Source organism: Amphiprion ocellaris, chromosome 4 (genome assembly GCF_022539595.1).
Source record: "Amphiprion ocellaris isolate individual 3 ecotype Okinawa chromosome 4, ASM2253959v1, whole genome shotgun sequence".
Lineage (NCBI taxonomy): Eukaryota > Metazoa > Chordata > Actinopteri > Pomacentridae > Amphiprion > Amphiprion ocellaris.
Genome location: NC_072769.1, coordinates 40,651,108 through 40,665,128, shown reverse-complemented (window position 1 = coordinate 40,665,128; position 14,021 = coordinate 40,651,108). Strand labels below are relative to the sequence as shown.

At 40.0% G+C, this 14,021-nt stretch overlaps 1 protein-coding gene across 16 annotated transcripts in view; it reads left to right on the top strand.

Moving 5' to 3' along the window:
* cacna1ab (calcium channel, voltage-dependent, P/Q type, alpha 1A subunit, b) overlaps nucleotides 1-14,021 on the top strand; it is a 111,451-nt gene that overhangs the window by 55,885 nt on the left and 41,545 nt on the right. For all 16 annotated transcript variants that reach the window (XM_055009964.1, XM_055009965.1, XM_055009954.1 and 13 more), the window contains exons 25-31: nucleotides 7,598-7,697; nucleotides 8,320-8,480; nucleotides 8,889-9,026; nucleotides 9,486-9,687; nucleotides 9,781-9,945; nucleotides 10,802-10,912; nucleotides 11,284-11,367. In XM_055009964.1, coding sequence (XP_054865939.1) covers nucleotides 7,598-7,697; nucleotides 8,320-8,480; nucleotides 8,889-9,026; nucleotides 9,486-9,687; nucleotides 9,781-9,945; nucleotides 10,802-10,912; nucleotides 11,284-11,367 — 961 coding nt within the window. The remainder of the gene's footprint in view (nucleotides 1-7,597; nucleotides 7,698-8,319; nucleotides 8,481-8,888; nucleotides 9,027-9,485; nucleotides 9,688-9,780; nucleotides 9,946-10,801; nucleotides 10,913-11,283; nucleotides 11,368-14,021) is intronic.

Below are 14,021 nucleotides of genomic sequence, written 5' to 3'. Positions count from 1 at the left end.
ATTGTAAAGCATTCCTGCTTCAAAATGTGTGTGTATGTTAGGAACAAGTGTCACCCATTGCTCCCTAACTTGTCGTTATTTCCACCCTTCCCCAGTAGAACCCTACAGTCTGTAATGAATCCTTTGACTCCAGATTCCACCAAAAACACCTTTTCAACCTCCCACTCTCCAACAGTCATTAAAGCCAACATCCTGCCTCCTAACTTCCCACCCCTCAGCCTCCTCATTCTCCCCCATCCTCCTGGTCGGAGGTCCTGATCGATCAGTCCGTGGGGGTGAGGGCACCCCAGACACCTTTAACCCTTTAAGTGCCCAGGCTATTCATCCGCCACAGGGAGGAACATCGGCAGGACTCATCACCTCACCCCCCTCTTCCCTCTTTTTTACCAGCACACACTCAAACACTTACACAAATACAATATCCGCCGTTCTGACCATATTAACGAACCCGGAGGCACAGGTATTTAACTTTCCTTCCTCTGCACGACCCAGGGAAGTACGTGGGAGGGAAAGAGGGAGGCATGCTGGGGCAGGGTGTAGTCGGTGGAATGATTTGTTATGATACTGAAGCAGCATAAAGATGAATACATATGAATTTAATATGTATGATAGATGCACTGAGAGGGACTGACTGTGTGTTTGTGTTTGAGAAAGGAAAGAAAAAAAACAGGACTGAGTGAGGCAGAAAGAAGAGCTTGTTTGTGCATCCTCCTCAACTCTCTGGATGTCCAGTGCATGCCTGCCTTGGTGGCTGCATGAACCTGAACACAACCTGCGATGCAATAGACGGCATCACTTAGGACTCTGTTAATGATGCTTGGAGTCACTTGCAGACAAAGAACGAACTCCAGTTATATGTGTTCTTGCTAATACCTTCTGTCAAGGAGCGTTCAGATCAAATGCAAAGTAAATTTTAGAGGTGACAGCACGACATAAAAAGTTCATTGGAAATAATTGTCACATTTGCTTGAGGTGGCATGAACTGAGGTCAAGATGTGAAAGCTGGAATTGTTTTTCCACAATGTTGTTATCATCAACAAATTTCTTAGTCTATTTCTTACTTCTCTCAGCTCTGAGCCTGTTTGTTTTGTAGTGAAGACGTACATCTTTAGAACTGTGTCATAGTGTATAGTTAAAAACTAAGCAATTGTCTAAAACAAGCTGTTAGTTGTAGTTTTTGGTAAACTTTACTCAGAGGTAAATAGTGCATTTGTTAGAGACAATTTTGTGGTGCAAATGAATGCACTGTTGGTTTGCAAGGGAGCTTTTACAACAGCAGTATTATATAGGTAGGATATTCTACAGCGTTTTTGCAGTGCTATGCCCACTGCTGCTGCGATATCCTGCTTGTCACTGACCAACCCAATTCAACACAATATGTGCATTTTCACAGTGTTAAACATCTTGGCTCAACCCCATGCCACCTATTGCCATATTATGAACGTTAAAGAGGAGATGTTTCATGTCGTGCCACGAGTGACACTTTGCATTCAGTCTGACCACATACCACTTCTGTTGATATATAATATTACTAATAAGAAGTACACTGTCAAAGTCATGTGATAAATGGCACCATCAAGATGCATTCACACTGACAGAGCTAGAAATGCCAGTCAATGTTAATTAATGTTTGCTTGTTTTCTTAATCATCAGAAAACCAGTCTGCAGCTAAAACATGTCTATATGAAAATTAGCAAACCCACACAATGCATCGGATAGTGTAACAGTAAATTAGTTGAATGAAGGGAAATTGAGCAAATTGAGGAAGGTGCACATACAAGTGTTTGACAGCTCAGCATATTCCAGGTGGCATAAATGTGTAGTCATATATATTCCTTTGGTTTCAACTTTCTCACCTGTTTTGAAGTTTAGGAGCACTGCACCTACTTCACATACCACAAATTAGGAAATTCTGAATTAATGCTCATAGATTTTGACTCATAACAAGCAAACAAAAAGAAATTATGCTTTTTACAAATACTTAAATGTACATTAACAGATACCTGAGGATTTAGATGGTTTTCAAATTAAAATCACAAAAGCATACAGGTTCTCAGAAACATAAACAGTGATAAATCGTGATTTCAGTTCCATAAATGACGTTAATGTTCAGTATCACTTTAAAATAAAATAAATACAAAAAGGCAAGGAACAAGATGAACTGATAAAATTAAAAAAAGGTTTGTTACAGCAAGTTGAAAATCTTTCCACTGCTGCACCCTCCACAACATGACTCGTCGCTGAAAAGAGGATGCCTCCTCCTCTCCTTTGCAGATCCTCTTTCCTCCTCTTTTCACTTTCTTTACTGCTCTCTCCTTTTCTCCCTTGCCCTTTCACTTCTTTAATCACCCTTTCAGTTCCCTTTTCTTTTCACCCTTTGTCCCTGTTGGCAGTCTCCTCCTTTGCCTTCCTGCTCCCACCATCTGCACCAGGGCTGAGCTACAGTACAGTTCTGCTTAAGGGGCGAAGGCTTCACACACACTTAGGAAATTTCACTTTGACGCATGACATTATTGAAAAGCAGGTACATCCCAGAACCATTGTACACTGGATTTTTAGCATGGTCACGGTACAATGGCTTCATATTTTTATGGGTTTTAAACACAACAGTTGCGCTTCTGGCACCCTTCATTTTCCAAATAAATGCTGAATGATACAGTGTCATGACTCAGAACTGCATGCAGTCGCAGTACTCTGTGAGAATGCCTTTTCCTTCCGTTAACGGTGTGTGTGTATGGGACAATACACACAAATCCTGGTTTCTTGAGTCTTCACTCATGATCGATGTCCTGAGTGTTTGCCTATGTGCTGTAACATGCCAAGAAAACCTGGAACCGGTCACCTCTAAAGATTTAACGCCGTTTTCTTCCCCTGTGCAGATGTGCATGCTGAAGAGCTTTAATAAAATCCCACCAGATGATTGTAGATCTAATGAGGGCAATTTGTGCTGTAGGCCTGGTCTAATTGATCATTATGGTGTGATAAGATAAGAATCGGTGTAAACAGATGCAGCAATTGAGTTTCCTCTTCCAGCCGTGAAGGTAATTCTTCATAGAGTTGGCTACAGCAAAAAGACACCCGGGAGGGAAGGAAGGTTTGTACATCCAGAGTCTCAGCAAGGGGACAGATTCACAGAAGTGCTCTTATTTTACTGTAGATCTCAACAAGATACCTGAGAGTTAAACAGATCTGATGGAGGAAAAAGTACATCCCTTAGTGCTGTAATGCATGGAAGAGGAATGAGGTTCAACATACGTTTACATTAAAATGTATTTATTTTACATCAGATAATATCATATTTTACAATGATTTATATGAGATATTCCCTCAGATTAAATATTAAAGCATTCAAATTTCTATTCTTTAGAGTTGCTTCTTTATTTGTGAAATACCATTTATGTTCCACTGTTAACTCTGTGCATATCAATTCAGCAACTCTGACCTTGTTTTAGCTCTCTCCTGACAGAATAATGTAAAGCTATGCTCAACACAAGCAGTGAAGACTGAGTTACAAGCAGTTAAAATGTTTAAAATACACCAAATCCAGACCAGTATATCAATACGTGGCTAGCATGAAAATAAAACATAATGCAACCAGACAGTAATCATGTATGGAAAGTCCTATCGTACCAGTATGAAGTCTTTGTTCACTAGTCTGGATGGAAGGATGACTGGAAGAGGATTCAGAAAATTAGCCTCTTTCCAGATCTAAATAATCACATGTGATCTGTAGAACAGCCTTGCATCAACATGGAGTGAACCTGATTTAAATAAGTGACCACGCTTGTAATTGGCTTGTTGTACAATCTCCTGGTCCTTTAAATCCAATAAAATAAGTTGACAAAGTTTTTTAAGTGGAACATTGGGACAAATCAGTTTAATTGTGTCGGATGATGTTAATTGAACAGAAGAATTTTTAGCACTGTGCAATGAGAAGGAAACAATATCTACTATGCTAGGACTCAACAGGAGTACACAGGACTCACCTTATCTAATAGCCAATCTAGAACAGGTATTTAGACACCGCATTCAGTCGTCATGGAGACAAAAGATGGTTGTGGGAGGGAGTGATGAGTGTATGTGCCGACGGGTGGGTGGGCTGTATTTCTAATCAGTTATGCCCATCTTGCTGTCCCTCCTTCTTTGTCTGTCTCTCATATGGATGTGTTTTTTCCTGTTTCTACCAAACCCCTCTCTCCTGTCTTGTGTCTGTCTTTGTTGATCTCTCTCTGTCGATGTGTGTCTCTGTGCGTGTCTGTCTTTTTGTGTTTTTCCTCTTCTCCCTGCCTCCTCCTCCTCTCCTTTATCTGTCTCTGTCTTTCTTTCTGTCGCTGTCACTGACTCTCGCTGTCTCCACCTTCGCTGAAACTCGACAGGAGCAGCACCCGGTAAAGTTCTTCCTCTGTCCTCCTCCGTTCTGTCCCCTGCTCTCCACCACCGAATCAAATTGGCTTCTCTCTCTTTCTTTCTTTGTTCTTCTCAACGTTCATAATCTTCCCTGCTGTATCGTGCTTTCACCAACATCGTACCAACAAACACTAGGAAGCACTTTGGAAGGCTTTGATTTAATGCACACATTTTCATTGGAACGAGTTTAGTTACTTGTTTAATTAATAAACTACTTAAAATTTCTACAACACTTTTATTTCCTGAAAATTAGCATTCCACCCACAGTCTGTCTTTTGGTAATCAGTCATGCCATTTAGGCTTGAAAGGATGGTATAAAAACTTCTAGTTTTGTCCTTCATGAAAGTTCAGACTGTGACCAGCTTGAATTCAAAGCCTATTTCCTAGAAACGATTTCTGTAAGAATCTTTTTGAAAGAAACATATTTGTGACAGGATTGCTGAATGAGGTAATGTTTTTAATTTGCAAGAAGCAAATATCAGTCATATGTTACCTGGCAGCCTAGTTTTTCCACCAGATTATCTAGTCTTGCTGTACAACATGCACTTGGAACAACTACAGCATTATTCAGTATATTTATGAATATGTTTAGACATTCAGAGCATATTGTTAAAGTGGGGGAAAGTTTGTGGTCTGCTTTACCACAAATAAAGTCTTCAAAGTCGTGGGACACATTGATTTCCATTAGATCAAAATTGCAATCTTTCCCAAACCTTAACCAAAGTTCTTTCATTGCTGAAAACCTAGCAGTGGTTTAAGGTTTGTGCCTGCTATCCAGCTGAACTTCCTGCTGCTCATAAGTATGGAGCTTTATTCCTTTAAAAAATCCTCTGAATTTATCTCCAGTAGCAATTATGCTGCACCCAAACTTAATTAGGAAAACTAATTAGTTCTATAAAAAATATTTTTAGGAGACACAAGTTCACATAGTTCACATAGTTCAATGGATTACAAAAAAGAAATTGACATCTACCAAACTAAATGATCGTACTCGTAAACCTTATTCATAATGATGTCCAGCGCCTGACCAGGTGCATGCTGTAGTTCTCACAGTTTGGCATACCTGCCTATTGCTCAACCAATTTTTAGGACAACTAGTTTTCTTGAGCTGGCGTTATGTTCTAAACCACAGCCATGCTGCAATCAAAGAGCTGTGTTTTGCTACATGAATATGACGTACACCAAAATCAGCCCCGAAGAGAAATCAGACATGTTTTTAAATCTTCATATTGTGTGCTGCTCCCAGAAAATAAAAGAGAGGAAATATGTTCACCAACACATGAGTGCTGAGACAGCTGTGTATTTTGCCATATTTTGGTGTAGCAGTGTGGTATAAGAAGATTGTGACATGCTGAGGTGAACAGCAGAATGTTTCTGTCTCTGAATCCAAGCATTCAAAACCTGCTGTGCTTCATGAAGAACAAAATTATATCTATCACCTGTTAGTCCCAAAGTTCTGATGTGTTTCAATTCTGAAAACTCAGATTTTGGGTGGAGTACCACCTTTATGTCCTCTTTGACGGAACACATCTTTCTAGACACAATGACATAAAAATCTATGTATTTATACGTCAGTCATGAGACTCAAAGTACTGTTGCCCTTATCATTATGTTAGTGAGTGTGTTTGCACGTGTGAGATGTGTGTGCGTAGGGATGCTGATAACTCCTAACACCTATGGCCTTCCTGGGCTTTACTCTAATGCTCTAAAGCTGCTCTGATAGAGAGACCTCAGTCCGACTCAACTTCCAAGGAGGAATGCCTATTGATTATCGATTGAGTCTCACTCTCACACACACACACACACACACGCACACACACCTACACACACACACACACACACACACACACACACACACACACACACACACACACACACACACACACACACACACACACACACACACACACACACACACACACACACACACACACACACACACACACACACACACACACACACACACACACACACACACACACACACACACACACACACACACACATACACATACACATGCAGACACGTAGAACAGCCACTCAATCAATCGGCACTGAATTGAATCGTCTCACGTTTTCTGTCACGGGAACTGAGTTCATAGTTAAAGAGCGAGCTTTGATGGACGACCTCTCATCTGCTAAAGCTTGGCAGGTCTCCAGGTGCCTCCTGCCTCGCTTTTTTCAAAATGGCCCATCCACTTACTGTAAAGATGAACTTGGCTATTTACTCTCTTGACACCCCAATTTCTCCTCTCTGATATTGGTGTATGGGTGTACAAATCATGAGCAGAATGTTCAGTTGTGGGCTTCAGGCATTAAACAAGCGCTTTAAAACACACGACTGACGACATTTGTCTTTTTGTGCCTAAATGATTTCCTCCGGTCGCTCTCATGGCTCATTTGATGCTGTTGGTGTTTGTTTGTGTAATGACATGGTGATGCTGTTCTGTCAGCAACATCACATGTCCCAAGAGTCTCACATAGCCTCCATCCTGACCCAAGAGCAATCAAAAACACCAGTTCTGAAATCTGGATTCTAACGAAAGGAAGCTATGTGACACACATCAGAATCAGTCCATTTAGTGTTAAGAAATTCAGGATTATGTCAACATAATCCTAGCAGTATAATACTTAAAGTTCACGTTGACACATCTAACATATCCATTCCTTCTGAAGAACTGAATAGCGTATCACTGAAAAAGAAAGAAAGAGGTTTGGCTGGGCACTCTGCCGGGAGATGCCTGTCAATATTGAATGAGTGAATGTCTACTGAGTGATGGTGAAGGTTATTATGACTGATGATGATGCTTTTTGATGTCCATGAAACCAAATGGTCAGACAACTGATCACATTCCCTGCCACCGGTTTCATGTTTGACGTACACGAGTTTCTTTTCTGCAGAAGAATAGGTTGTGGGAGCTTGGATTGTCTGCACAAATGCAATGTACTTTTTTATGCAAGTGTCACATCATATGTTGCTTTCGCTTAAATTTTCACTACAGATGTTACGTTTAGGATAATTTAGCTGTGAGGAAATGTCCCTTACCCCACCTCATCCCTTTTTACAATATGTTGAACAATAGCAAAAGGTTTTGGGTAAGAGCCCTTTGCAATTGTTCCTTCCCTTCATTCCTCCACTCTGCTCTCTAATTTTTCTTTGACACTGTTTATGTTCCTTGGCTGAACTCTAGGGGGAGCAGCAAAGGCAAAGACATCAGTACAATCAAATCACTGCGTGTGCTGAGGGTGCTGCGTCCTCTTAAGACCATCAAACGTCTGCCCAAGTTAAAGGTAGAGCTCAGCAGGTTCTTCTGCTTCATCTCAGTTCAAGGGCTGCATATATGAAGTTTAGTTCTCTTGAATATCAGGTGAACAAGGCCTGTCTTTCTTCAAAGGCTTAAAAGTGATGAACAGTAAATCCTTGCTGTGTGAGAATTAAGAGGACACAACAGGTGTACCCCTTGCAGCTCCTATTTTAATCACAATTCACTGAATACCTTAAACGATAGGATGTCTGTGTTTCAAGCACATGCCCTCTACATTTCATGACTTTTGTCCCCACATTTATTTCATTAGCAACATACTCACTGAATATTTGTTGAAATTCTCAAATGTGGCTGCATTGCTAAAAATAGGGCCTTTTGTCTGCAGCGCTGTTGAACAATATTCTATTGATGTTTATCAGTAAAAGGACACAAAGCAAGTTAGAGCTAAGTGGCCTTATTTGGTACCCATAAAGGTGAATTTTCCCTTCAAAGGTGTACCATTTTTATCATGTGTATCCATAGCACAGCTTTATAACTCATTAAAGAGTTGAGTATGCTATAATACTATTATGACATCAGATTTTGCCATGCTGTTGCCCTCTCTGTCCAGTGTAGTATTCATTAATGCCCCCGTGTTTGCTCTGCAGGCTGTCTTTGACTGTGTGGTCAACTCACTGAAGAATGTGCTGAACATCTTGATCGTCTACATGCTCTTCATGTTCATCTTCGCTGTGGTGGCCGTGCAGCTTTTCAAGGGTCGCTTCTTCTTCTGCACGGATGAATCCAAAGAGTTTGAGCGTGATTGCAGGTTGGTTTGGAGACACAGTTTCATTGTCAGTTCATGTGATGCGTTTAGTAGACAACTGTCTTCTTGGGCTAATGCTAATTTACTGCCATGGACGTGTGGGTGAAAAATTTAAACTTTGACAAATGAGGAAAGAAGTCCTGTAGTCCCTTGGTTAGACAAGTCTGGTTTATGTAGATGCTGCCACCTAGAGGAGTTTGCTGGGTATTTTAATAGTGTTAGTGAGAAACAGGCAATCACAAAGACCGGACCATACTCACCCTAAATTTCCATTTTGTCCAGTGTAAATAAACTTAGTGTACTTGAGAATGTGTGATAACCCTGGGGCTTGTGGTGTTTTTTTACTACTGATATTCAACTTATTTTTAACGTATTTTTTGATTATAAAACTGTGTGTGTTTTTTCCTCCAGGGGCGAGTACTTGGTATATGATAGAGAAAAAGTTGAAGCTCAGAAGCGGGAGTGGAAGAAGTACGATTTCCACTACGACAATGTGGCTTGGGCCTTGCTCACCCTCTTCACTGTATCCACTGGAGAGGGGTGGCCGCAGTGAGTGGATCGCACGCTCACATACGCACTCAAGCATGCCACTGAACTTTTTATTAATCCAGTCTAAGGTCCTACTCGGAGTTTGTCACTACTGGGGCTTCATGTATATGTAGCAAGGTTTTTGGAAATGTAAGAGCTGGGAAGCAATGAAGATGGTTGCAATACTGTATATCAAAAAAAATATTACGAATTTCATACATGAGATGCTACGACAAACAGACTTTGTATTGCTATAGTACGATATTTACACATGCAGGATTTCAGTTTGATAGTGTTGTTTTACAATCACGTTATTTATTATTAAAATCTAATACACATTGTTAATACGAATATAACACATTGACTCAAGTCATAAACGTCAGTAAAAATAAAACATGTTGTAATTGTGGTGTACCAAAAATCCTATGTTTTTCTGTATTATTTTTACTGAATTTTTTGTCCTCTCTGTTCATTTTGCAGGGTGTTAAAACACTCAGTGGACTCCACCTATGAGAATCAGGGCCCGAGCCCGGGATACAGGATGGAAATGTCCATCTTTTACGTGGTGTACTTCGTTGTCTTCCCCTTCTTCTTCGTAAACATCTTTGTGGCTCTCATCATCATCACCTTCCAGGAACAGGGCGATAAGATGATGGAGGATTACAGCTTAGAAAAGAATGAGGTAAGGAGAGAATTTTTAGATCTCTATTCTCCCCCCCCCCCCCCCCCCCCCAAAGTTTTTGTTAAAAGCCACTCCTCTCCTTTCTTCCTCCAGAGAGCCTGTATCGATTTTGCCATCAATGCCAGACCTCTGACTCGCCACATGCCGAAGAATAAACTGAGCTTCCAGTATCGCATGTGGCAGTTTGTGGTGTCTCAGCCCTTCGAGTACAGCATCATGGCTCTGATAGCGCTCAACACCATCGTCCTCATGATGAAGGTAGAGGTTGAGCTCTTTTCTCAACTGTCTGTGATGTTCTCTCATGCTCACCATGAGTCAGAGATTAGTAGGTACAGCTCTGCACACATTGTATATTGCGAAAAACAAAAGTATTCCTGTTCCTGAAAAGTACCACCACCGTCCTGATAACAATCCTGATCCTTTACACAAATAATTTTATGACCCACAAGTTCACTCCTGTAACTGTTCAGTCCCGTTGTGAGCTTCATCATTCAGCTATTTTCAGGGAAATGTTTCAGTACACTAATTGTGTGTAAGACTGAACAGAGCACACACAAAGTCTGCAAGTCGATGCTGGACATAAGGGAGTACATAGCGAGGTAGATGAGCTTTAGCCATCAGCTGTGTGATGCTCAGCTTATTGTGGAGTTCAGACTAAAGAACAAATCAATACAAATTCATATTAAAAGTTAATGCCAACTTCAAAACTAAAAACCATTCTTGTAATTATATTCTCATCACCTTAAAAACATTGCCAGTAATTATTGCTGATAATTATAGTAGTTTAATTATGATCACAAAGTAACAGTTTTTAATTGCAGCATAACAAAGTGACTATTGTAGCATGACAGGAATGGTTTCTGTCACCAGCTGTCAGGATATGTTTTGTTTTCAGAATGTCTTCAGTTCTGGTAAAATGTATTTTGGTTCTGTTTTAATAGATAAAACTCAGTGTTCTATATTGGTATACCCCCAAACTGTTTAGCTCTGATGAAGGTCCTTCCAATAAAATAAGCAGAGTGTCTGCACCAGAGAGAAGGTGAGCTGCAGAGCCCGAACACTGCATTGAAGATTTTCTCTTCTCTTCTCTTCCTGTCTTTTCTTGTGTCTTCAGTTTGACGGTGCATCAGACACCTACAATGATGTCCTTAAAAACCTCAACATCGTCTTTACCACTTTCTTCTTCATGGAATCAGTCCTCAAGATCATCGCTTTTGGCCCTCTGGTAAGACTTTTTAAAAATGCAAACAAAAAGCATCTACATGCACTCATAAACTACATATTCTTTATGTAGGCTGACCCAGTCTATATGCTCCAGTGTTTCATCCTATTATTCATTTATAAAGCGGGTTATTTTGGTAGACAGATCTAGAGCGTGTTCTTCCTGTCCCTGAAAAACCCAGAGTGTACCATGTTGTACAGCAGTCACGCTATCAGCCTCCATGTACCCTGTCCCCACGGTAACAACAGCACCATTGCCAAGAGGCGTATCCCTTGCTGCCCCCTGGCTTCAGTTCTGGAAGGATGTGGCTGACTACCTTTAACATCTCTTCTCCTCTCAATGGATGTCTTCCACATTTCCTTCTTTGCCAACAGAATTACTTCAGAGACGCCTGGAACATTTTTGATTTTGTCTCGGTCCTTGGAAGCATCACTGACATATTAGTGACAGAACTTGGGGTAAGTGCTGTGGAGTGTTGTGACCAAATAACATTTGTTGTTGCATTAGCAAATACCCTTACTGACATTTGAACAAGCACAGCTTTCAGGCACAAACATACTTTGTATTTTACCAAATCATTGATGAGCCTATTCTAGAAGCCTAAAGATTATAATTAGCATTAATTCAATGCTAAGCTTTAAGTAAGACTGTAAAATTGTCCATACTAATAATACGATCGCTGAGCCCATAAGGCTTCTTGCAAATCATCAGGTAATGTGCAAAAATGGACACATAATAGTCCTGGACTGATTTTTTTTTTAGGTCAGTTAAAATTAACATTCATCACACCATGTACACACAAAGGTGAAGCTAAACCAAAGATTGGCAGGAGGAAACAGTCACAATGCTAGGAAGTCACTGCTCCCAGCCAAGAAATAATCATTTTTAGACATTATACACACCACATAGAATCTGGTAATAATGAGTTATGATGGTCAAAAAGCTGATCATGTTGAAAGTGCAACCAACGTAACAGAGTTTAACTGGACAGCAAACTTGTAGAGTCTGTTTTTTCTGGTTTAACCTTTAACCCCCTTGTGTGTGTAAACAAACTCATATTTATATCATTGTTTACTGTCACTTGTTGTTTGTAAGTCTAACAATATGTATATGTGTTTTATGCTCAACATATAAGCTTAATATATTTGTTGATATAACACGCAATATTAGTGGAATTCAATAACAGTCTCAGCCTCTCTCTGTTGTCCATCTGTTGGAATTGTTTTTTAGCTTTACAAAAACAAAGAGCCAATTGAATTTTACATCAAAGTTTTAGTTCTAAAGCCTCTCCTTGTTGTGCTAAAGTCGTCTTCTCCTTCACACTGACTAGATTAGTGCTAACTGTGCTAAGTACTACGATCTAATTGTGTTGTAAGATGATTAAAGACACCCTCAGGCCATGTTGGAGGTGCTGAATTTACATGTTTGCCGCCTCAACCGACATTAATTGACATTCTGAGCTGCTTTCAACAATGAACTGATTGTTTTAGGCATCTGATTGATTTTTTGTCAGGATGGACTCAGGTTGTAGGAGCTGGACTGCTGGTTTAGCACATCTAATCTTTGCTTTTTACACTAGTTTTAGTAGTGGTAAGTAATCACATGGTGACTTTAACTTGTTTTAGTTACATGTCTGATTTAAACAAAACCAACAGTTAAAAAATCAAATGAACTTAGGTAGGTTAGCGTGGGTTAACTCTCCTTTGTCTAGCTTGTTAATTATGGTTACTAAAGTCAATAGCATACAACTCCAAAGTGTTCGCTTAAAACTGTCCTAGTGATTCTGAATTATTTATACGGCTTCATTTTATCACCTGGACAAAAATGGATTAAATGTTAAGCAGACATTCCTTTTCTTTCACTTGTCATTTTTAACATTTAAAGAAATTGGTTTTGCTAAATTAAATGTTTAACATGTCAGGGTGTAACCAAGGGTTTGTCCAGGGGGGCCGCAGCCACCACTGACTAAATCCTGCCCACCTCTCTGGTCACCCAACACAGCCATTAGAAGTCACATCGAGTAAAATAGATTTTTCTTACAGAACTTTTTTGCCAAACCATTTCTCTACAGATGTTCCCTTAATAATCAATTCACACCCCATTCGACCACATACCACCACGACGCAATGTCTGAACTACAGCAAAGTGCCAGGCAGAAACTAAATAAATACTGGGAGACCTCAATTTCTGTGTGAGTCATGGTCTCAGCCTGGCCACTACTTAAATACTAAAGGGCTCCTAAAAGGCCACCACTAACCATGTAGCTTTATGATAGATAGATAGATAGATAGATCGATAGATAGACAGACAGACAGACAGACAGATGATAGATAGATAGACAGACAGAGAGACAGACAGACAGACAGATAGACAGACAGATAGATAGATTTGTTATTGATCCCGAGGGAAATTCATATATTCAGCAGCTTACATACAACAACATAAATAACAAACAGACAGGACAGGCAGGTCAGTCACATTAACATTAAAGGTTAGTATGTACTCTGACAAAAACTTGCTGTACAATGAAATTACAAGCACTTCTAATTTTAAAATCTACAGAACACTAAATGTAATTAAAATTCGATAAACAATATTTACACATTTCAAATAATAGAGATGCCATCAAAGAGAGGCTGAACACGTTGTGAACTGTTATTGTTGGCTTGAAGTTTTTCGCTGCCTTTGTACTGACACCCATAATGACTCCGTCTTCCTCTTTATCTCTTTACATGCTTTCTTTAAACCTCTCTACTTTGTTGGCGCCCTACGCCCCTCCCACTCCCTCCTCCTCTGATAAAATCCATCCAATCAAAATGCACTATGAAATCTTTCATCGTGTTCTCCATCCGTGCTGCGCCATGACATGTGGTGGTGGTGCTGTGATGATGATGATGATGATGATGATGGTGGTGATGGTGTGTGTTTTGCCCCATGTCCTTGCCCAATAAAACACACAACCAACCCCCCTCTGTCCTCCCCCAAAAATATCTTCTACCCACTCACAATTTACTACAACTTACAAAAAATGTAAAAAAACTAAACAAACAAACAAAAAAAAACTACATCCCTGCCCATTCATCTTTCTACATCTTCGCACATGTAGAATCTG